The sequence below is a fragment of the Nycticebus coucang genome, chromosome 12 (genome assembly GCF_027406575.1).
Source record: "Nycticebus coucang isolate mNycCou1 chromosome 12, mNycCou1.pri, whole genome shotgun sequence".
In the NCBI taxonomy this organism is placed as follows: Eukaryota; Metazoa; Chordata; class Mammalia; order Primates; family Lorisidae; genus Nycticebus; species Nycticebus coucang.
The window spans coordinates 48,965,221-48,988,046 of record NC_069791.1 but is presented as its reverse complement, the minus strand read 5'-3'; the positions used below and the strand labels follow the sequence as shown (position 1 = coordinate 48,988,046).

The following is a 22,826-nucleotide window of genomic DNA, read 5'->3' as shown; positions in this document are numbered from 1 at the left end:
TGCAAAATGGTAAAAATACAACATTGATTCAATGCAAAATATATTAGAAAATGGAAATATAAATTACTGAAATATGAGAAAGTTATGATAAAAAAATTTAAATGATTGAAGTGTTGAAATATTCTCATCAAAAACAGGAAATAATACATGTATAATATACATAGAACCATCATTGTACTTTCTGCTCATCATTGAAAATAATTTTTTTGTTGTTTTTTTCCTCCTTTTTCTTTTTTTGAGACAGAGTCTCACTTTGTCACTCTGGATAGAGTGCTGCAGCTTTAAAAATATTATGGCACCAGGGGAAAAAGTGTGATTATAACAGATAAAAATAGTAGTTTACATCAAAAATCCAGAAAACTCTACACTTGAATTCTAGGATTTAATACACAAAACCAATGAAGTAACTGTATATAAGATCAACATGCAAACCTCAATTGTATTTCTATTTACAGCAACAAAATAAAGAAAATTTTAAAATAAGGATGCTATTTACAAAAGCATAAATGTGAAATAGCTATATTTCTACATGACTTCAATACCAAAAATACAAAATATGACAGAGAGAAATTAAAGAAAACCTAATAGATTCCCGGAAATAGCACAATATTGCTTTGAAAAGTCAACTTTATAAAGAGGCAGTATTTAAATATGACAGCCCCAAACATAATCCCAGGAGAGTTACTTTCAAATATTTTTTATTGAGATGTCATGAAGACTGTATTCATTTAATCCAGTTGGGTATACAAATATGTAAACTTTTAGTACATTTGCAGAATTGCAAAAAAAAAAATCACCTCTGAAGGTCGCAAAATTTTCCTCACCCCAAAAGGAAAAATGTAATTTATGGTCACATCTTATTCCAGTCTCCCCTTAGCCTTTAGCAACCACTATTTCACTTTCTCTATGGGTTTTCCTAGTCTTGCTATTTCACATAAACAGACGCTCATAACATGCAACTTTAACAAGGTGACATTCCACACACGCAATGTTTAGCAAAAGAGCCAGACACAAAGGAGATGATATCCTGTTCTTCGTGGTGTGTGTATTATACTGCAAATATTTTTTAATCTTTTCATTTATAAACAAATAATTCATGTTGAATTATTCAATAACTATATTATTTCCATTTCACAAAATATAAAATTGTACAGCAAATCCAAACTCAGGTGCTTTCCTTCTAAAGCTTGTGCTTACAGACATAAAATTTTGAAGTTCCACATCCGTCTGATCGAAGTCTACGTGAATGTAACTCAGCACAGTTACGTTTACCAGGGTTTTTTCCAACTATTCTGCAAAGGAGAAAAATACATATTTCTGTCATACTTTACGGGAACGATCCATGAAATTAGAGCATTTTCCATATAATTTAAGAAAAAAAAATTATGAATACAATTAATAACATTTCAATGCAATGTTAGAAAGAGTTGCTACTATGAAAACTGAACACAGTAGTCTCCCATATCCATAGGAGATGTGCTTCAAGGCCACCAGTAGATACCTGAAACCACCTATTTTACTGAATTGTACCATGTACTATGTTTATTCTATACATATATACATGTATGATAGTGTTTTATTTATAAATTAGGTGCTGCCGGGCATGGCTCATGCCTGTAACCCTCACACTTGGGAGGCTAAGGTGGGTGGATTGCCTGAGCACATGGCTTCAAGACCATCCTGAGCCAGAGCTAGACCTCATCTCTAAAATTAGCTGGGCGTTGTGGTGGGCGCCTGAGGTCCCAGCAGCTTGGGAGGCTGAGACATGAGGATCACTTGAGCCCAAGAGTTTGAGGTTGCCGTGACCTATGCCACGGCATACTACCAAGGGTGACAAAGTGAGACTTTGTCTCAAAAAATATATATATATATATATGTGTATGTATGTATATATAAATTAGGCACAGGAAAGGATTAAAAACAACTAATAGAACAAAACAACATTCCAGCATCACTAATCTTTGCCTTTGGGTGATTATTAAGTAAAATAGGAGGTACTTGCATGAAAGCACGGCAATATTACTACAACTGGTCTGCTCAACGGAAGAACGATGTGAAATTTCATCCTGCTACTTACTCAGAACAGTGAGCTCATAAAATGATTTTTTTTCTAGAATTTTCATTTCAAAATATTTTGACCATGTTTGACTACATTTACCTCAAACTACAGAAAATGAAACCATCAATAAGGGAAGAATACTATGGTCCATTCTGTAATTCAATTTAAAATTACTTATATCAGTCTTCTATTTTTCTCCTGTTTGTAATTTTCCTACTATATAGCACCAATAAAGAAAACTTACTTCAGTATGAAAGTTGAGCCATTGATTGACACCCACGGATGACCACTACTCTGACGAAAGACTCCAATCCATGACCAAAGTGACAGGGAGTCCAGAAATTTCTACAGGATCATAAATGTTCTATATTTATATAATTATTAAAGATTTTACCAATTTTTAAAAGTGCAAATATGTGTTCTTTCATTAGATCTACAATTGTCAAAACAAAATTAATATTTTAAGTGATATTGAAGTTGAAAACCACTTTATATATTACTAAAAACTTTCACAAATGTGTGTAATTTTAGCTTAAAATGAACTCTTAAAGACTTACACTTAGTACTTTCATTATTCTTCTTACATTTATTTTGAAAATTACAACCCATGTAATTTAATAGGAACCCATGTTGCAAAACAAATATAGCATGAATTAAAATAAATTTCCAGACTCTGCACATAAATTTCTCCTGATGCTAATATTAACTCAATGTATATTTCTACTATGTTTCTTTGAGTTTAGGGTTTTGAAGGGAATTGAAAGGGCTGCCATTAAGGAAATAAGAGACATAGAAGCCAAAAATACAGGTTGGTGCACAGCACACCATTCTTTAACTAAGTAAGCCCCCACTGTTGTCTGTTCTGGTGTTGGTGGAACACCTATGGCTCCCAAACCGGTGCTACTCTCTACTAAATACACCTGTGAACTTTGAAATTTATGAAAGACTCAGGCAAAGGAGTCTTTGAAAGGAGGAAAGAAAAGGTGGAATGGTTTGAGATCCCAGGATCAAAGGTCAACAAAGTGTCTTGGCATCTTAAGTTCCCTACCCAACAGAAGAATGTGCCCCTGGCCTGCTGTTTCCCAGCAACCAGCCCAGCAATGAAATGCGCCTTACCCGGTGCCTCAGTGAGCTAAGCTCATTTCTGGAAGGGAGGTCTACCAGGAGACCCTTCACAATAAAAAGCTAGAGGAAGAGCTTCTGCTCTGCCACCAAGAGACACCAGGGTAGGTGTAGTCGAAGGGAGCAACAAATGAATCCCATGACCACAAGTTCCCCATCCAGGAATCCTCTGTGTCCTTGGGGGCAGGAGACTCACATCCCCTGTCCAGACACACCAGGTAGAATGGATTTTAAAATGTTCTATGTGCATAATACTGTAGTGAAAGTTAACAAACTACAGTCACTGCATTACACAGGGTAGTGAAGTGCATGAACATCACACAGGGTAAAGGAGACAGGAAAGTGCATACTGTCACTATGAAAATTCAAAACTGGTAAAGTTTGTAATGTTAACATTCAGGACAGTGGTTTGAGAAGGAGGGAGAAGTGATGAGATCGTTCACAAGAGCAGGGCTACTGGGGCTAGAAACCCCTATTTTGGTATCTGATGTGTATGATGTGTAGGATCTGAGTCCATTCACTTTAGGATAAATTTGCCCATTCATGGTGTGTTTATATGCAGTACAATTAAATTGCAAAATTTAATTTAGAATAAAAGCATTTATAGAAGCATCACTTTTCATGAGTAGCAAGAATTGGTAATATTTAAATATACATTAGATTATAAATAGAAATAAACAGTGCCTGGTGAAGTCACACAACAGAATAATGTACAGACCTGTAAATAATTAATCTAAAATATGTACAAGAGTATGATGACTTCTATAAATATACTAGTGACTGAAATAAACTTCTACTAAAATCTTTAAAATGTTTAACATCTTACCATTTCTTCTTCATCATCTACATAAAGCAGAGTGGAGTTCTTAGAAGCACAGGCCATCGAACTCTCATTCCAAGTTTTTAATTCCTTACCAGTGTAATAACAATTGCTGGAATATGTGAACCACTCCTCTGGACAATGACCACACTGATATGCTGAGGAAAAATTATGAATTACTTTCTAGAAACAATATGCCTCTCATCCCCGAATCATATTATTGTAAAAAAAAAACACATCAAACAAAAATCCACCCTTCTAATGTCTGAAAAACCACTGACAAAACTACTTTTCTTGGAAAATCAAAATTATTTAACTGTTTCCAAATGGTAGCAGTAGCATTTGAATTAAATAGCAAAAAGAGGGTGTAGTGATCTCAAATTAGTATTTATACCTATTATTGAAGATAAGAGAATGCCCCCTTACTACCTTTATCTCTGGATATTTATTGTTCATTATTTTATTACCCTTAAAAATATTTATGATCATTTTTGCACAGCCAACGATCAAAACAAAATATAAAATGACTAATATCAGTACCTTTCTGAGTTCCTACAGTCTCCGAAGAATTGCTCTGCCTCTGGGCTATTGTAGCTAGAAAAATTAGAGTAATCCTTATTAAAAACTAGCATCTAAGTAAGTCACAATAATTTTAGTGTTTGAAATATGCTATATCACTTAAATATATCTGTGGTAAAATTGATTATAGCCAGAAAAAAAAAATAAAGTTAAAGATGGTTTGAAGAGAAAAATCTTTTCAAAGCCTATAAAACCAAATTACCACTTCTGTGTACTTCATATATTGTAATACTGGAATTATTTGATTTAACCACTTTCAAAAATTAATTTCTCTTTCTCAGTAAACTTTTCAGACTTCTAAAATATATTTGTGTTCTAAAATTTTAATATGTACATATAATTAAAAGCAAAAACTTTCTACAATTACTCTTCTTTATTTATACTTTTGGAAAATTCTGAATAATCATTCCTCATTTAGTCCAAAACATGCTTTAAAATGAGAATTCTATGGCTTGATCTTATGAAGTGTTAAGAGGTACTTTCAACAATTCTTCCAAAACAAAACTTACTTACAGGGAATGACAAGTCTGTTTACCACAATGAACAACAGCAAGACAAAAGAGATGATTCCCAGGATCCCAGCAATGAGCTTCTCTGGAGGGAATGGTAAACCTGCGGGGAGAGAAACGGAAACACTGAGACAGGAGAGATGGAGGCAGTCTGTTAGAATACGTACAAGAGACTCCAGATACCCAGAGAATCACCAAACCCACACCTACCACAGGAATCTTCCTCTGAGGATATACCACTGCATTCTCAGTAAATGTCGTGCCCCATGAGTTGTTGGACAAAGACTACAGATTTCAACAACATGTGAGTAAAATTGTCTGCCTATTATATCATATTAAAATATACATGTCAACTTAGAACTCTGATCTTTATGAATAAAACTAGATGAGCATGCTCTGCTCTTTCTCCACACCCCTGGAAACTGTCCATCCTGTAACAGTTACATGGAAGAGCTCTTAAGAGCTTTACCTTTGCAGTGGTAAGCTTTGCCATCCCCTTGAAAATCCTGAGCTGCTCTTTGAAGGTTTAATTCCACATAGGTTATTTCTTGTTCACATTCTGAAACGGGGCTTTTAGTGCACTTAGGTTTCCTTTGCTGCTTCTTTGGGGTTTGAACCTGATTTATATCAGCGTAGATCACTCTTTGGTTATCCATTCCTGCAGCTGTGAGATATCAGGACTGTGCTTTACGATACCTGGTCTTAAGAAAGTAATAAATGGTTTAGATAAGGACAAGATCCCTAGTGCAGTCAGAAAGGATGAGGCAGAGAGTGGATATTGGTTTACATTTTGCATTGAAGAATCTAAAGTTCTCACTCTAATTCCTTTAAAGCTTACCCCATTGTCTTAAAATAAAATATTTTTTAGAAAACTGTCTACATTTTTCAAAACATTGCTGTTGGAATAATGAAAAGCAAAAGTAGCAAATAATAAAGAATTCCATAAATGTATACATATTTTTAAAAGTCTGATTTAAAAGTCTCACACATTTTTACATTAATACAATACCTGTATCAAAAATTTTAATGTTATATTAAAAAATACATGCACTGATTGAAAATTGAATTTTGAAAGGCTATAATGGTTAAAGACTGAGTGATCTTAAAATGATCTTAATAGAAAAGCTGGCATGTCTTTTAGCCTGTGAACTAAATTACTTTTATTTTGTACTTTACACTTCTTTATTTAAATGGACTCAGTGTTATTAAGTGGTCTTTCTTTGAATAACAGAAGGGTTTCGAGAAATCATTAACTTAAACAGTATTAGAAACACTACAAAATATCTTTAAGTCTTGTTTACAGAAGATTTGGCAATTAATTTTATTGCTAAAGTTAAAAACATAAAATTATAAATAAAAAAATGTAAACCATCTATGGAAGAACACTTTTATTTCAAACTTCCAGAAAGTAATTATTAGTCAGTGTCAATAAAGGCCACATTAGTGGTTTGAGTATTTTCTTTAATTCATATAATGTAATGTAATAATTTAGTCACTGGGCTCTGGAGTCCCTGAGATCTAGAATTAATTTTGGCTTTGCAATTCACACAAAGTGGCCTTGAAAAGTTACTTAGCATCTAAAAACCTGACCTCTTAATCTAAAATGTGAATAAGATCCTACAAAATGTAATGTATGAAAATATCTACCACTCAAACCGGTATCTGGAGTTCTCTATAAAATTAGTTATTTTATTCATAATTGTTATTTTATTGTTTCTGATTCATGGCCGTAAACACATGGAAAATAAATCATTACACAAATTGCTTATATCGGCATGGAAAATATTTCATTTTCCTGCAATATTTGATTAATTTTTTAAAGTCTTTTACTTGTAGATAACTAAGTTCAGCATTTCATGTAATTTACCTTATCCTTATTTTCATTAAAAATAAAAAGTACTTTCATTTAATAAAAGAAAGAACACTTGTATTGAGGAATTATGTTTGACTTTCATTATTATGTATTTCCTTTCAATAATCTCTTACAGTGGGCAAGCTAAATATAAATTATGTTATTATTCAATGTCAAACAATGTAGTGATGGCTAATTCAAAGTTAACTGTTTACTGTGATGATGTTAAGGGGTATCCCTTAAATTATGTTTACTAACTAACCCACATATATGTCTTGATGATGTCTCCACAGGCAACAATCTGCAAACTTGGGAAAACTTCCAAAATTTTCCATATTTTAAATTTTTTATCTGAATTATTCAAATAAGGAAATTGGTTTCTACTCTGATTTTATTGCATATTAATTGCCTCAGATGTATCACACCTGGTACTTGGAATATTGTACTAAATGAGGAAGGCCAGTTGAGAGACAGAGGGTAGCAGCACATACCTTCCACATCCATAAGGTCACACATCCGTTAGTGCAGAGCCCACGTTGCTCTCAGAGAAAGGCCCAAGGCAGCTGAGAAATAAAAGATGAAATGTAAAGGCATCAGTTCTGGACAAGAACAAACAATGCCTGTGATCTTCACAGAGTGCCCTGCAGAGGCTCAGAGTGCCGCAAGAGTGGAAAAAGTAGATTTCTCATCATTGTGTCACTGAAGGTCTGCACAGGAAATTCTCACATACGGGCTAATTTGAAATCAGTTTATCTCATCAGACACCTCCCCAAACAGGAGACACTGGGCTCTTACTGTAAGGACAAAGTAGAATTCTAAAGTGTGTCCTTTAGTTTGTCCATTGTAAGTGACTCTGGGAAGCTGTGTTCATATTCTACAAGATATGGTGAATATGATGAAACAACTTCATCAGCCATGAGGGTCACTTTTTTTCACTTTTTTTTCTCAATCACAAATATGCCAACTTAAGCTTTAAGTGTGCCTCAGATGGCTAAGACTCCCTTGTAGACTAGGTTGTTAAAACTTAACATTGTATCTCTTTTCATGTTCTTGTCATGTCACTTCCATTAAGATGGAAAAAACTCAAAACCTCATAGTAACATTATCAACAGATAGTTACTGATATTGGTCATTAATTATTTGAGAAATTACTATAGTTTCAATTCATTATATATGTCCCAAAATCCATCATTGCCAACTTTATCTTCATTTCTCTGCCTTAATTGCTGCATTTTTCATTTAATTTTATTTTTTAAATATGACAAAAATAAATGTTTCTAAGAAAAATAAAACATTACTCAATTTTTAAATACATCAACAGGCCAGAGTATAAAATTATTAAATACCTATTAATTATAGGGTTCATTGATTCATTCTCTAGCATGACTAATTATCTCTCTTTTACTAGGACTATTTGATGTGAGTAAAGACTAAGTCAAACTAAGTGGGGGGAGGGAAGTAATTTCAAAATATGAGGCTGGTTGAAAAGTATCTAGCCACATACTATGAAAGATAGTATTAACAATGGCTGGATACTTTGTAGACCTTGTGTTTCCCCTACTTAAAAAATAGGACATTTAATATATATAGACTTGCTTTATCCTGATCTGAAAAACAAGACAAGGATACCACACAAAAGGAAACTACTGACCAATATCTACAATGAATATTGGTGTAAACATACCCCCCCCCAAAAAAACTAGAAAATAGAATTCAATGGCATATTTAAAGAATAATACACCATGACCTACTGGGATTTATTTCTGAAACACCAGGACATTACGATATATGAAAGTCAGTAAATGCAATGCACCCTTAATAAAATAAAAGATAAAACTACATGATTATCTCAAGTAATGTAGAAAAAAGCATTGAAAAAAATTCAGAACTCTTTTGATATACAGAATAAAGAATGTGAATGTGGAGAAGAGACAGATTCAAAGATATTGGACTTGAAAATTAAAGTGACTCCCCCTCAACCCAGGAATGGATTGGCAAGCTGTGGTATATGTAGACCATGGAACACCATTCAGCCATTTTTAGAAAATGGAGATTTTGCAGCATTTGTATTAACCTGGATGGAGGTGGAACACATTATTCTTAGTGAAGCACCACAGGAATGGAGAAGCATGAATCCTATGTATTCAAATTTTATATGAGGACAATTAATGACAATTAATGACATGGTGGGGGGCTGGGGAAAGGGGAGAACAGACAGAAAGAGAAGGAGGGAGGGAGTGGGGGAAAGGAAAAGAAAAAAAAGAAAATAGTACTTCTCCCATAAATTGGATTTAATTTTTACCAAAGTACATTATTTGAACAATAATTTTTAATTCAACTTGTTAATACATTGTTTAAGATATTACATCCTCATTGATAAGTGAAATATGTTTGCAATTTCCCTTTATAATAATATATTTTTTCCAATTTTAATATCAGGTATATCCAGATGAAGTAGAATGAATTTGAAGTATTTCTTCTCTTCTATAAGATTTGGTATAATCTGTTTTTTTTTTAATTATCTTCTATTTTTATTTATAAATATTAGTTGGGTTTTTTTGAGACTTTGGGGGAAAAAGATACATTTGGGTGACAGTGTGTACTTCATGGTATTTCTTATGGTTTCCTGAGGGCTCTATTTTCTCTCTTCTGTGTTCTTGACCAAGATTTATTCAGATAAGGACATAAGTGAATATGAGAATCCTGTATGTTTGGGGTATTAATGTATTATTTTCTCATGACAGAATACTAAAGAAATATATCTGATAAAATATTAGAAATTAAAAAAAAAATTGAAGTGACTTACCCACAAGCCAAAGAATGCTACAGCAGGGGTTGGAAGAAACAAGGACAGGATTCTCCCCTAGACCTTCTGAAAGGAGTATGATCATTACGAACCTTCATTTCAGTCCAGTGATAATTTATTTTGTACTTCCAACTATCAGAATCATGAAAGAATAATCTATCATACTCCCAGAGTGTCATGGACCATGAGGTAATTCTCAGAAAAAAGACTGGCTCACTTGCCTGGGACAAGTTAGGATGATAGAAAAAAATCTTGATCTGGTTTGCAGATAGATCTGTACAAATTACTGACTCTGTTTCCAGATGTTCCTCTGCTGTGCTAGAGATGACCTTGCAAGAAAGTGGGGGGAAAAAAGTAAAAGTGAAGCCAGTGGCCAGAACTCCAAGCAGCCCATCTGATTTTCACTGTGTTTAATGCCAGGGTCTAATAGGTTGCAAGCTAATCAGTCTGTGTAAAATGGCATTAAGTTGACTAAACTTCTCAGAATAAGAAAAAAAAAAGTATAAATATTTATATCCTACACAAATATCCAGCGGAGTATATGCACTGCAAGAAGAAAAAGAATAATCAAGCGACAGGATGACCATGCAGTCTTTTGGAGTCTGCCATGGAACAAGAGTTTGCTGACTCTTTTGAAGTCTGCAAGGGAACAAGATGGTGACTTTCACTGTCGTTAGAAAAAGGTTTTATTATATAAAAGCATAAAATTTCAAATCTAAGAGGCTGTTTTTTTTTTTTTAAACATGAACATTATAAAACATCAGCAAAGGACTAGGTTAAAGGGGGACTTACATACCAATGATTCAAGCCAAATATAGCTGTGGTGTAACACAAAAGTAGAAGTGACTACAGTTGTACCAATTCTTTCTCAGTATCTATCTTCAGAGGATGAGAATTCAGTTTCACACAGGTAGCATGGGTTTTTGGCCAGGGTTTGGCTTGTTTGCAAAGGTGATTGCAACTACTTCCAAATCCAATCTAATTATTTCAAACAAGACTCACAGGCTTATTGTAGAAAAATGTAAGCATACTAGGTAAACCTACTATCTAGGTTGAAATAAAGCTTATTTTATGACTGAAACAATCTATTATTAGATGAATTCTTTCATAAAATAGGGGAAAACTCATCCTGTTCAGGAATTAAAAATATAATCTATATTTAAAAATAACCAGGTATCTCTAAATCTGCCTGCCTACCATCTTCTTTTTAACCTAACCAGAGCATATTCCCTTCTACACACACACACAAACATATGTACAGAGGCACACACATATTGAATATCTGTATTTATGAGAAAATACCAATAAGCAACTAAAAAGGAAGAAGGAAGATAAACAAGTATTCACAAAGTCCAATAAAAATATGAAATCTTGACTTAGAAATTCATAAGTGAAAATTAAAATAATGAAACAATTTTTAGTTATGACAACACTAAATATTTTAAATGGTTGATAACCTTTCAAATTGGCAAATTAACGTTCATAGAAAATTACTTTCCATTTTAAATAATTTCTCCTGTGTGAGTTCTAAGAACATATTCAAAGTTATGCAGTATGGGGGTTTGTCTTCTTTTACTTTTCTCTAATGGATATATTGGAGAAACAAAACAAAGAGATTAACAACAAAAATAATCATGATTAAGAAATACAGTGACGCAGGAGAAGGTGGCGCCACAACCTGCCCCCTTAGCCCTGGCGGTGTTGATGCTCCTGGGGCTGGAGGAACCAGCTTAATGGAAGGGCTAGATACCTGCTGGCGGGAGACCCTGGCGCCTGCTGTCTCTTCCACCTGCACTTCTGGCTGGTCAATTTCATGTAAGTTTCCAAGGCCTGAGAATTCACTGGATAGCTGGCTTCAACTGAGGAAGACCCATGCCCTAAAAGTCAACAATGAGTTCTGCAAAACAACCCCCTGCAACTATATAAACCCCTGAGCAGAGAGCCGGGAGACAGACCTCCAAGAGGGAACAGGAGAGCTTGTTCCCGTCCTGGCTTTTCTCTGCTAGGAGGTTTGGTTTTTTGTAGTTGTTGTAATTTTTGTTTCTGTGAATAAATCCTGACTTACCACTGATCCTGTGGTCCATCCATTCGTTCTTCGAATAACGGAGAGCAAGAACCTGAAACTCCAGTAAATTAAAATTATTTATTTAGGCAGCGCCTGTGGCTCAGTGAGTAGGGCGCCGGCCCCATATGCCGAGGGTGGCGGGTTCAAACCCAGCCCCAGCCAAGCTGCAACAAAAAAATAGCCAGGCCTTGTGGCAGGCGCCTGTAGTCCCAGCTGCTCGGGAGGCTGAGGCAAGAGAATCGCTTTAGCCCAATAGTTGGAGGTTGCTGTGAGCCGTGTGACACCACGGCACTCTACCAAGGGCGGTACAGTGAGACTCTTGTCTCTACAAAAAAAAAAAAAAAAGTTATTTATTTAATTTCACAAATATTCTTAATATGTACAATAAAACAATGGATTGTGATATTCTGTGTCTGATTTGTTATATGTGGATGGAGTTTCAAATGGTTTGTATTAGTTTCTATTTTATTAAAAATTAAAGCCTATGTCAAAAGCTTCTAAAAGGTAAAATTTTAGATGTTTAAAAATATTTAACGATAACTAAATTTGTATCTAACACCTTTTCTATATACATAATTAATTCCAAAGAGTTAATTTCCAAGAAAAAGTTAAAACAAAATATGAAAAGAATTAAGGATTTTTATATTTTTAGAATTATTTTTTGAAAGTGGCCAATTCATAAATCCACCAGTACATATGTTGGCTAATTTAATGTCATGGTGGAATCATCATTTTTTGCAGTCCAATTATTTAGGTGATTAAATTCTTTTTGTAACAGAGGATGAATGAAAATTACCATTGTTATCAAGAATGCAAAACAGAATTAGCCTGGTGATTGAATCACATGGGAAACCAATTCAAAATTGCAACATTACATTTCAGTTAGACCAAAATGTTAACTTTAAACAATAGGACAATGAAGGAGCTAAAAGAAAGTACAGGTAAATAATTACAACTTTCTAACTACACACAGATGAGGAAAAGTTTAGGTTGAACTCTAGATATATCATTATCATTGATACTAAAAATAATTTTACCACCATGTTGTATATAAGCATGTTAAATAACTTCGTTTCATCACTAATCAAAGAAATAAAAACAAAAATATTTATATTTTACCTATAAAATCAGTAAATATTAAGTAAAATGTAATTATATCTAAAAACAAAATTTTACTTATAAGTAAATATTTGAAAACCAAATGTAATTGCACATATTTGGACAATGTTTAGGGAAGGAAACCAGCCATCATTCACAGAAGCTTCTCCTAATCTATGACTCTGCACCACTTTACTGGATAGAAATTTTAAATATGTATTAAAATCCAAAACATGTATGAACCTACTGCTCTCACAGTTCAAGATGGTGAAAAAATAATTCTGTTTTAAATAGATTGATTTGGAAAAAGATACTAGATAGTGGGAAAAATAAAACAAGAAGATATCAGAATCTCCCCGCAAAAGCAGAAGGAATAGCTGGAATCAAGCCTCATGTCCCATTTATAAAAGGGTATCTCATATTTTTAAAGAAATTGCTTTCTCTCTACGCAATGATTAAGTATATTCTGGATTGAGAGTTGAAAGTCATTTCTGTAATAACATTTGAAAGAAGCAAATAAGTGAGAGCAATTATACTCACCTAATTGAAAAAATAATTGAAAATCTCATAGAAGAATCCTAATTGTAAAACACTTAAAATTATTTCAGAAGATTAATTTATTGCAGAGATGAATATCTGAGAACCTACAGGAGAAAATTTTAGAAAATCTAGTAATGACATAAAATACCTTGTGAGAGTCTGTGAAAAACTACAAAGGAAGCTCTCACGTAATTGCTGATTTGTAGTTTTTCTTCTCCACAAAATACCTATCAGGGCTGAAAGTGTTGCCTTGACTTTTGGTACTTTGAAATATATTTCACAAATCATAGGTATTTCAACTGAAAATGAGAAGGATATTAAATTTACATATTGCGTAATGAGAACCTCCCAATATTAAGCCTGAGGCTTTAAAGAAAAAAGAAAATGAACAAAATTGGGTGTTGTATTAAAGATTACATAGAAAAACATAGAAAAGCATGTTGCTTTCTTAGAATAGAAATTATATTTTTAGCCTTACTAGTAAATTATAAGTAATAATTCTTACCGGTAACCTATATCAGAACCCACTGTATGGTGTTTCCGTTTTGTTTAGTATAGCATAATGTAGTCTAATGTAGTCTGGTTGACACAGTAATAAATTGTATAATTTATATAATTTGAGAGACTTCACTGGACATCAGCTTGTGAGTAGTAAGGAAACTTCCTTATGATCTAATATAAACTTCTGATGACTCAGAACCTTACTACTGACTTCGTTCTCCTCTAGCCTCTTCACTTATTTTTCTTATAAATCAAGTTTATTGTCCCATTGCAGTTCATTTCCCCTCTTCTCATTGTTGTAGTGAACACCCAGAAGCCTCTCCATTCATCAGGTGACCAAACCTTCCCCCCATCATGTCCCTCCCCCAGATCCCTGCCCCCTGGCTGCTCAGTCTCTGCCTCCCACCTCAGATCTTTTCCACTCTGCCTTGGCCAATCACTCCTACAGGAAACCTAGGTCTTTGTCACAAACTTTAAGGTAGTTTTTACTTTTCTTTGAAAAATACTAAGAAAAATACATAATGGAAACAAACACTAAAAACAATGGATTTGGCTAGAAAAAAAATTTGTTACTAATATAAAGTCAAGTATAAGAACACATAGAGATCAGTAAGGAAAGACTGGCTGGGCGAGGCGGCTCACTGTAATCCTAGCACCCTGGGAGGCCAAGGTTGGTGGATTGCTTGAGCTTATGAGCCTGAGCAAGAATGAAACGCCTATCTCTACAAAAAAAAAAAAAAGAAAGAAAATTGGCTGGTCTTTGTGGCTGGCGCATGTAGTCTCAGCTACAGGACTGTCCCAGCTAGTGGAGGCTAAGCAAGAGGATCATTTGAGCCCAGGAGTTTAAGGTTGCTGTAGCTATGATGCTAGGACACTCTACCCAGGGTGACAGAGTGAGCTTCTGTATGAAAAAAATAGTGATAAATAAATAAATAAGAAAAGACAACCTTCATCTCTTCACCAGTGGGCAAAAAGAGTGAAGAAATGTGAAATATGAATAAAAAATCACAAATCAATTAAAAATGTGAAAAAAATGCTATTCTTACTTTTAGCAAGTGAGTAAATTAAATTAAAAAAATTGAAGATTATTCTTTTAGACTATCACCTTGGTAAAGTTAATGCCCATTTATATAAAAAGAAAAAGACCCATGCTAAGTTTGGCAAATGTGTTTTACTGATTATTTACAAAGATTTGGGGTATACTAGTCTGTAGATTTTGTTCTATATCTCAATCTCTTATATTAAATGCTGAAGTAATACTTCAGGGGAGTTAATATATATAAGAAGCTTTTGAGATGTGACTGACTGATCTCCATCAAAAGGGGAAGGCTTAGTATATTATGTGTTACATGCTAGAAAATATTATAGTCTTTAAAAGCAGAAAAGATAATGTACATACAATGACATTGAGCAAATTTAAATATTTATATTCTTAAGAAAGCGTCATTTGTTTGACAATATACTTCATTTTGTGTTAGTGAGAGAGATGTGATCAAGTTTATGGGGGAAAATCCTTCATTTATTAAAATCTTTAAAATAAGAAAAATGTATATCCTGCATAATATAATTTTATAATATTTAATATATACAATATGTTTGTTATATGTAACACAGGATGAAGTCTGATAGCAATAGCATCGATTTCACCTGCAAGGTTAATTAGGAATCTTTCCTATTAAAGACATCTCTGGTTCAGTGTTTATTCTGTATTAGTTATTATTTTTTATTTTAAAATGCCATTTGATTTATAATTTTTGTATACTACATAAATTATTTTACCCTGATTTTATAACATATAAATTATTATAGCCTACTGAGATGGTTAATTTTAGGTGATAACCTGCATGAACTGGAACATCTAGAAACCTGATAAAGCCTTGTTAGGGGTGTGTCTATGAGAGCATTTCCAGAGGAGTTTAGTGTGTGAGTCTGAGTGGACCAGGTGTGGAGAACTACCTTTATTGTGGATGGGCACCATCCAGTCTACCAGGGCCCAGACACAACGAAAACAGAGTAAGGCAAATGTGTCCGTCGTCCCTCTCCTGGAGCTGGGATGCTCTCCTCCTTCCTTGAACATTGGAATGCGGGCTCTACAGGACTTTGGACTCCAGGACTTACTCCAGCTCCACTCCAGTTCGCAGGACTTTGGCCTTGAACTGAGAATTATCCCATCAGCTTTCCTGTTCCTTTCCTTTCTTTTTCTTTTCTTTTGTTTTGAGACAGAATCTCACTTTGTGCCCTCAGTAGGGTGCCATCGTGTCACAGCTCACAACAACCTCAAACTCTTGGGCTCAAATGAATCTCTTGCTTCAGCCTCTCAAGTACTGGGACTACAAGCATCTGACACAACGCCCAGTTATTTTTAGAGATGGGGTCTGGCTCTTTTTCAGGCTGGTCTTGAACTGGTGAGCTCAGGCAATCCACCTGCCTCGGCCTCCCAGAGTGCTAGGATTATAGGTGTGAGCCACGGAGCCTGGCCTTAGCTTTCCTGTTTCTAAGGCCTTGGGACTTGGACTCAACGACACTACCAGCCTCCCAGGGTCTCCATCTTGCAAATGGCCTGCCCTGGGACTTTTCGGTCTTCAAAAATGCCTTAAAAAATTCCCCTAACAAGCCCTCTCATATACAGTGTTTCTACAAACAATATACAGAGGCTGCCAAAAATGTTTATACACATTTCATGCAAGGAAAAAAAGCTGCATTAAAATTGTAATACTTGGGAGGTGCCTGTGGCTCAGTCGGTAAGGCGCCAGCCCCATATACCGAGGGTGGCGGGTTCAAACCCGGCCCCGGCCAAACTGCAATCAAAAAATAGCCGGGCGTTGTGGCGGGCGCCTGTAGTCCCAGCTACTCGGGAGGCTGAGGCAAGAGAATCGCTTAAGCCCAGGAGTTGGAGGTTGCTGTGAGCTGTATGATGCCATGGCACTCTACCAAGGGCCATAAAGTGAAACTCTCTCTACAAAAAAAAATAAAAATATAAATAATAAAATAATAAAAAAATAAATAAAATTGTAATACTCAAACCATGTTTGACTTCTGCAATTATAAAAGAAACAAGATGCAATATACAAGATAACAAATGTTATCAGTATAATCCGAGTACCATGATTGTAATACAGTTTTTCCTTGCATAAAATCCATAGACATTTTTTTGGTACCCTCTGTATCTATCCTGTTGCTTCTGTATCTCTGGAGAACCCTAACTAGTGCCCTCACTTATGTCTGTATTGTCAAAGTTTAACAGTAGCAGATTCAAATATGTTTTCAAAAACAAATTATGAATGGAGATTTCAAATACGAAATTTCTGAACCTTGTAGTATCTTATACATATTCAACAGCTCCCTCTATACCAGAATATCATGATTATGTACATTAATATTCTTTATAAATAGGATATTTTATTTTAAAATAGAATGGTTTTTAGAGATGTTTATTATTATTTTACTTTTATAAACAAAGGCTGTACATAATAAATGCATACCACTTGATCACTACCCCCTGTCATGAACCTATTCATTACCTCTCAAAGTGGCTTAACTGCCCTATTTTTATTTATTGTTATTACTTTTTCTGATTAAAAACACGTAACATAAGGCTTATCCACTTAGAAAGTTTTTAACACCAAATACAGTATTGTAAATTGTAAGCACTTGCTTTACAATAGATATCTGGGACCAATTAATCTTATATAAAAGAAATTTTGCACCCTTTGACTAAAAACTCCCTGTCTTTACTCCTCCTAGTTCCTGTCAACCACCCTCCCACTGGCTGTTTCTAGAAGTTTGACTGTTGTAAATTTATCGTGGAAATGGTATCCTGCCATGGTTTTCCTTCTTGCCTCTAGCTTATTACACATAGCGTAATGTCCTCTGGGTTCTTCTACTTGTTTGTAAAGGTCAGGATTTATGTTTTATTATCGCTGAATAAATAATACTGGACTGCAGGTAAAGACCATCTTTTCTTTATCCATTCTTCCATCAGTTGTTTCCAGATCTTAGCTACTGTGAATAATGCTGCAATGAGCATAGGAGTGCAGGTCTCTTTGAGATCTTGATTTCAGTTCCTTTAGAACTAAAGGAGGACTTTAGTCTGATGAAATGATAGTTGTATATTTAGTTTTTCAAGAATCTCCACTCTGTTTTTCATTCCAGAAGCTTCACGAATTTACATTCACTCCTAAAAAAGTTTACAAGTGCTTTTTTTTTTTTCACCACATCCTTGCCAACATTTGTTGTCATATTTTTTTTTTTGAGGTTGTTTGGGCGTGGGGAATATTTTAATAATAGACCACCTAGCATTGTGACATTGCCATGTAATGACCTTTTTATTTTTGTGATTGTTATTGCCTTAAAGTCTGTTTTGTCTGATATAAATGTAGCCATCTTTGCTCTCTTTTGGTTGATATTTGCATGGAATACCTTTTTCAACCCTTTCACTTTCAACATATGTGTGTCAAATCTAAAGTGCCTCTCTTGTAGATATCATGTAGTTGAATCTTTTTGTTTTACTTTATTCTTTCGGCCATTCAGTGTATAATCTATTTACATTTAAAATAACTATTGATAGTTAAGGACTTACTATAGCCATTCTGCTCATTGTTCAGGGGTATTATTACTCTTTTTGTATTTCTGTGTTCCTCTCTTTCTGTCCTGCTGACTTTTTGTCATTTGATGATTGGTACTAATATGTTTTGATTATATTTTCTGTTTTTGGTATGTGTTTACCATAGGTTTCCCCTGGCTTTTTAATGAGACTAAATAAAAGTTATTGTAATAACAGTGTATTTAGACCTGATAACATCTAGACATCAATTTCATACAAATCTCTACATTTTAGTCCCCTCTCCAATTTTATTGTATTGACTTAGAAATTACTTTGGGTTTATTTATTTATTTATTTATTTATTTTTGGCATCTCTTAACTAATTTTTCACATTATAGTTATTCTTAATACTTTTTTCTTATATTTATAATAGCTGCTTTAAATTCCTTGACTGTGTCCTGGTGCGATGGCTCACACCTGTAATCCTAGCACTCTGGGAGCCTGAGGCTAGTGTACCGCTTGACCTCAGGAGTTTGAAATCAGCCTGAGCAAGACCAAGACCCTGTCTCTATTGAAAATAGAAACACTATCCAGGCATGGCACATGCCTGTAGTCCCAAGTACTTGGGAAGCTGAGGCAGGAGTATCCCTTGAGGCCAAGAGTTTGAGGCTGCTATGTGCTACAGTGATGCCATGGCACTCTACCCCGGGTGACAGAGTGAGACTCTGTCTCAACAACAATCATATTAATAATAATTTAGATTATGATATTAGGTATAACATGTTTTAGAAACTCTGTTTTCTGTGATGTTCCTCTCTAAATAATGATTTTTCTTCTAATCTCAGTTCACATGACTGGACACAAACTCCAGATTCTCCACTGACCTGGGCAGCCATTGAAGTCCCACTCACTTCTTTCAGCTTCCAGGGTCCCTCCCCAAACCCTTTTCACTGGAGCTCCTCTGCACACTTGCAGTCATGTACTTAGAGAAGAAGTTGAATAGATTTAATTAGCATATTTGGGGGCTAACCCCTTCCATGACATTTTCCTATTCCAAATTACCTCCCTAAATTTCTATTTTTTCTTTCAAGCTCAGAGGCACTGACTCCTTAGCTAATAAACTTACAGATTTCTACCACCCAAACTTCTAAGTATCAAGGAGAACTCTCAGACAAACATCTGAAAACTTGAAAATCCTCCAGTTTTAGTCTAACGAGTATTTCTAATATGAGTTTTTCTTTAGTATTTTAATTGATTTATCTAATTTTTGTTATGGGAGAGTGCTTGAATGGTAAATTACTTCATTTTTACCTTGAAGAGAAAGTTCTTCCAAACAATTTTGTCACAAATGTTATATTAATATATTAACTAATTCAACAGAATAGATAACATAAATTATGTTCTAAAATTATATAACAAACATTCTAATACTTATCTTAATTATGAAAAGTGAACTTAGTAAAGATTAATAAAGATTTAAAGTGAAAGTGATACTGAAAGTTACTAAAATGTGGGATCTTTATTGGAAGAAGCTTGTAGCTATACAGGAGTCCTCTAACTTTTTAAACAGGGGGCCAGTTCACTGTCCCTCAAACAATTGGAGGGCCGGAATATAGTTTAAAAAAAAAAACCTATAAACAAATTCCTGTGCACACTGTACATATCTTATTTTAAAGTAAAAAAACAAAACGGGAACAAATACAATCACACCGTCTCGTGTGGCCCACGGGCTGCAGTTTGAGGACCCCTGCTTTAGAAGAACAGCTTTTATAATAATAGGTGAGTAAAAATGGAAAATGAAAGGATTATTGCATTTATTTGTACTTTTCGGTTTGGTTCTTATAAATTTTTGGTCCAACTTTTGTTGTTTTAGGATATTTAAGTGTTGTATTACATTTTTCTTGTTTTCATGGCTGTTTTTAGGGGAGATTTTTATGACCTAAAACATTTGATTCCCATTTTCTATGTTCTTTTCTGTGCAGCATATAGATGAAAAAATGTTTCTGTGGACTGTGACAGCTGAAGCCCTTTGTTGGATTCCTGTGTCAGGAGGGTCCTCTTCTGTCAAGACAGTGTAATGCAGCCTCTTAAGTGGATGGACTTTGAAGAGAGGAGGCAAGGGGTTTTTTGGTGGGTGTATGTGGGTGTGTTTTAAATATCATTTTGTTTAAGACTACCCTAACACCCTCCCTCATACACAACACACATTTCTTTTTCCATTGCAAATGTGCTGCTTCTTTGCCTTTTACCCTCTTTCCCCGAGAAGTGTTGTTTTTCCAAGACTGACTCATAGAGTCTAGAACTGATTTTTGAGTCTTTCATCTCTACTCAGAAATCTGATCTATTGGGACTCTTTTGTGGAATTTTAACTATTAGTGTGGTCTTCCTTTTCCAAAACCCTAGAACTCTTTGAATAGTGATGGTATCTAGATAAGTCCACTACAAATTGGTTACTATCTTTCTGTTTACAAGTATAGTATTTTGAATTTTTAATATTCTCTGACCCGTATTCATGAAAAAGGCATGAATTTGTGTGTGTGTGTGTGTGTGTGTTTTTTTTTGCATTTTATTGGTGTTAATTTTAAAGCTATTTGAGAAGATTTCAGTTTAGGAAACTGCCATTATCCCTCTTTATACCAATTTTATTTAAATGAGTTTCTAAGTATTCCAGAACTCTGCTGTCTACTTGTTTCTAAAATTATGAGGGAGTAACTTTTCCTGCTCTGACTTTCCTTATTCTCGGCCTACGTTGCCATAAAAGAATGACAATAATAAAAAGGCAGAATGTTAAAAACCCGACTCCTTAAGCACTCACAGCTGCTCTCAGAAATCCCATGTTGGGACATGGAGGCAGTCATCGGCTGGCTCTTTAATAAGGACTCTGCTGTAAAGTTGGCTTGCTTGGCAGTGTGGTCTTTGTGGAAGTCCCTGGGCACAACAATTTTATCGTGAAATCCAGGAGGGTTAATTGCATCGTTAAGGAGGCATTTTATAACAGCAAAGATAGAGAATTGCAGTTATCCAAGAGAATTTTAGATTAATTGATTATCAAAGCAAAAATGGAGTGATACATGGATCAACCAAAGGCTTTTCTAACTGGTTTATCTGAACATGCATCTTTTCTTTGATACTGCAACATACCCTTCACTGCTTGATGTTTTTCACTAGCACTTATGATCACTTAGTATGTATATAATTTACTCATTCAATGTCCATGTTCTTTCTGCTATGTCATTCATGTCACCAATGACTTTTCTTTGTTTTTTCCTCTTTGGATCCTTGTAGACATGTGCTTGGCATGAAAGAGAAACCCCATACGTATTTGGTGAATTAATAATTCACCAAAAAATTTTGTTTTTAACACAATGTAAACATGTTTTAATTGACTCTAAGAATGTTTATTACAACCCCGGGCCCCATACAACTATATATACCCCTTGAAAAAAGCCTGGAGAGAGACAGACAGACAGACGGAGAGCTTTTCTCTCCCAACTTGGGTTTTCTCTCTCTGTCAGGAGCTCTGGCGTTTCTGTATTCTTTTCTGTAAATTAATAAAAGTAAAACAAAATAAAAATCTCAAGTAAAAAGGTTGTGAGAAAGAAATATAGTCAGCACAGTTAGGACATTGTAAGCTGTGTCTGTGTAATATTACTATGTAAGCTTTTCCCTTCTCTAAGAGTTTAACAGTTTCAGGTTTTTTAAAACTTTATTTTGGTAAGAGCTGTGCCACACCCCGCGATCAGTGCCCACCCAGACCTCCAGAAGAGCTGCGCCATGATGCAAAATCGATGCCCGCCAAGACCTCTGTAAGAGCTGTGCCGCAACCCGTGATCAGTGCCCACCAGGACCTCCGCAAGACCTGTGCTGCAACCCTTGACCGGCGCCCGCTCAGACCTCCGTAAGAGCAGCACTGTGACCCGAGATTGCCGTGACCTGTGACCTGTGCCCACTGGGCCTCCAAACGCCCTGACCAAGAACTCCTAGAGCCACGCAACCCCACGTCCTCCCTCCCGAACCCTCCCTGCTTCCACACTGGCCCACTCATCTGGCCAGGGACTCTGGTAGCCGCGTGCCCACAGGAAACCTACTTGCCACTGCATGGAGCCCTTCTCCTGGCCGGAGACAGCTGGAACCTTGGGACCTCTATGCCAAAGTCACTGGGAATCAGGCACTTCCAGAACCATGTGCACTACCCCCCTCCCTGTTGCTGGATCTGGGTATGTCACATTCCAGAGCTGCTCCCACAACCAGAACTCCCTGGCTGGTCCAACCCCAGAGGAGCTACACAGGGTCATTCCCTACAAAAATCCAGCAACAATAGAGTGATACCAC

At 35.2% G+C, this 22,826-nt stretch overlaps 1 protein-coding gene across 1 annotated transcript; it reads right to left on the bottom strand.

The window, feature by feature from the left end:
- Positions 1-884: 884 nt before the first annotated feature.
- Positions 885-7,566, bottom strand: LOC128561945 (NKG2-A/NKG2-B type II integral membrane protein-like). The gene is made up of 7 exons (XM_053556600.1): positions 7,433-7,566; positions 5,559-5,790; positions 5,094-5,192; positions 4,542-4,595; positions 4,008-4,159; positions 2,304-2,404; positions 885-1,292 (listed from the first exon to the last, which is right to left on the bottom strand). Exons 2-7 carry the CDS (start codon positions 5,743-5,745, stop codon positions 1,181-1,183), a joined length of 705 nt encoding a protein of 234 aa, XP_053412575.1. The 5' UTR covers positions 5,746-5,790; positions 7,433-7,566; the 3' UTR covers positions 885-1,180.
- Positions 7,567-22,826: the final 15,260 nt, after the last annotated feature.

What these genes read in the sequence shown, in the direction of transcription:
- LOC128561945 (XM_053556600.1), bottom strand. Translation starts at nt 5,745, where the DNA reads ATGGATAACCAAAGAGTGATCTACGCTGATATAAATCAGGTTCAAACC. An exon ending in CAAAGCTTACCACTGCAAAG is followed by an intron (nt 5,193 to 5,558) that starts GTAAAGCTCTTA and finishes CTCTCCCCGCAG; the next exon opens with GTTTACCATTCCCTCCAGAG. An exon ending in TAGATGATGAAGAAGAAATG is followed by an intron (nt 2,405 to 4,007) that starts GTAAGATGTTAA and finishes ATGATCCTGTAG; the next exon opens with AAATTTCTGGACTCCCTGTC.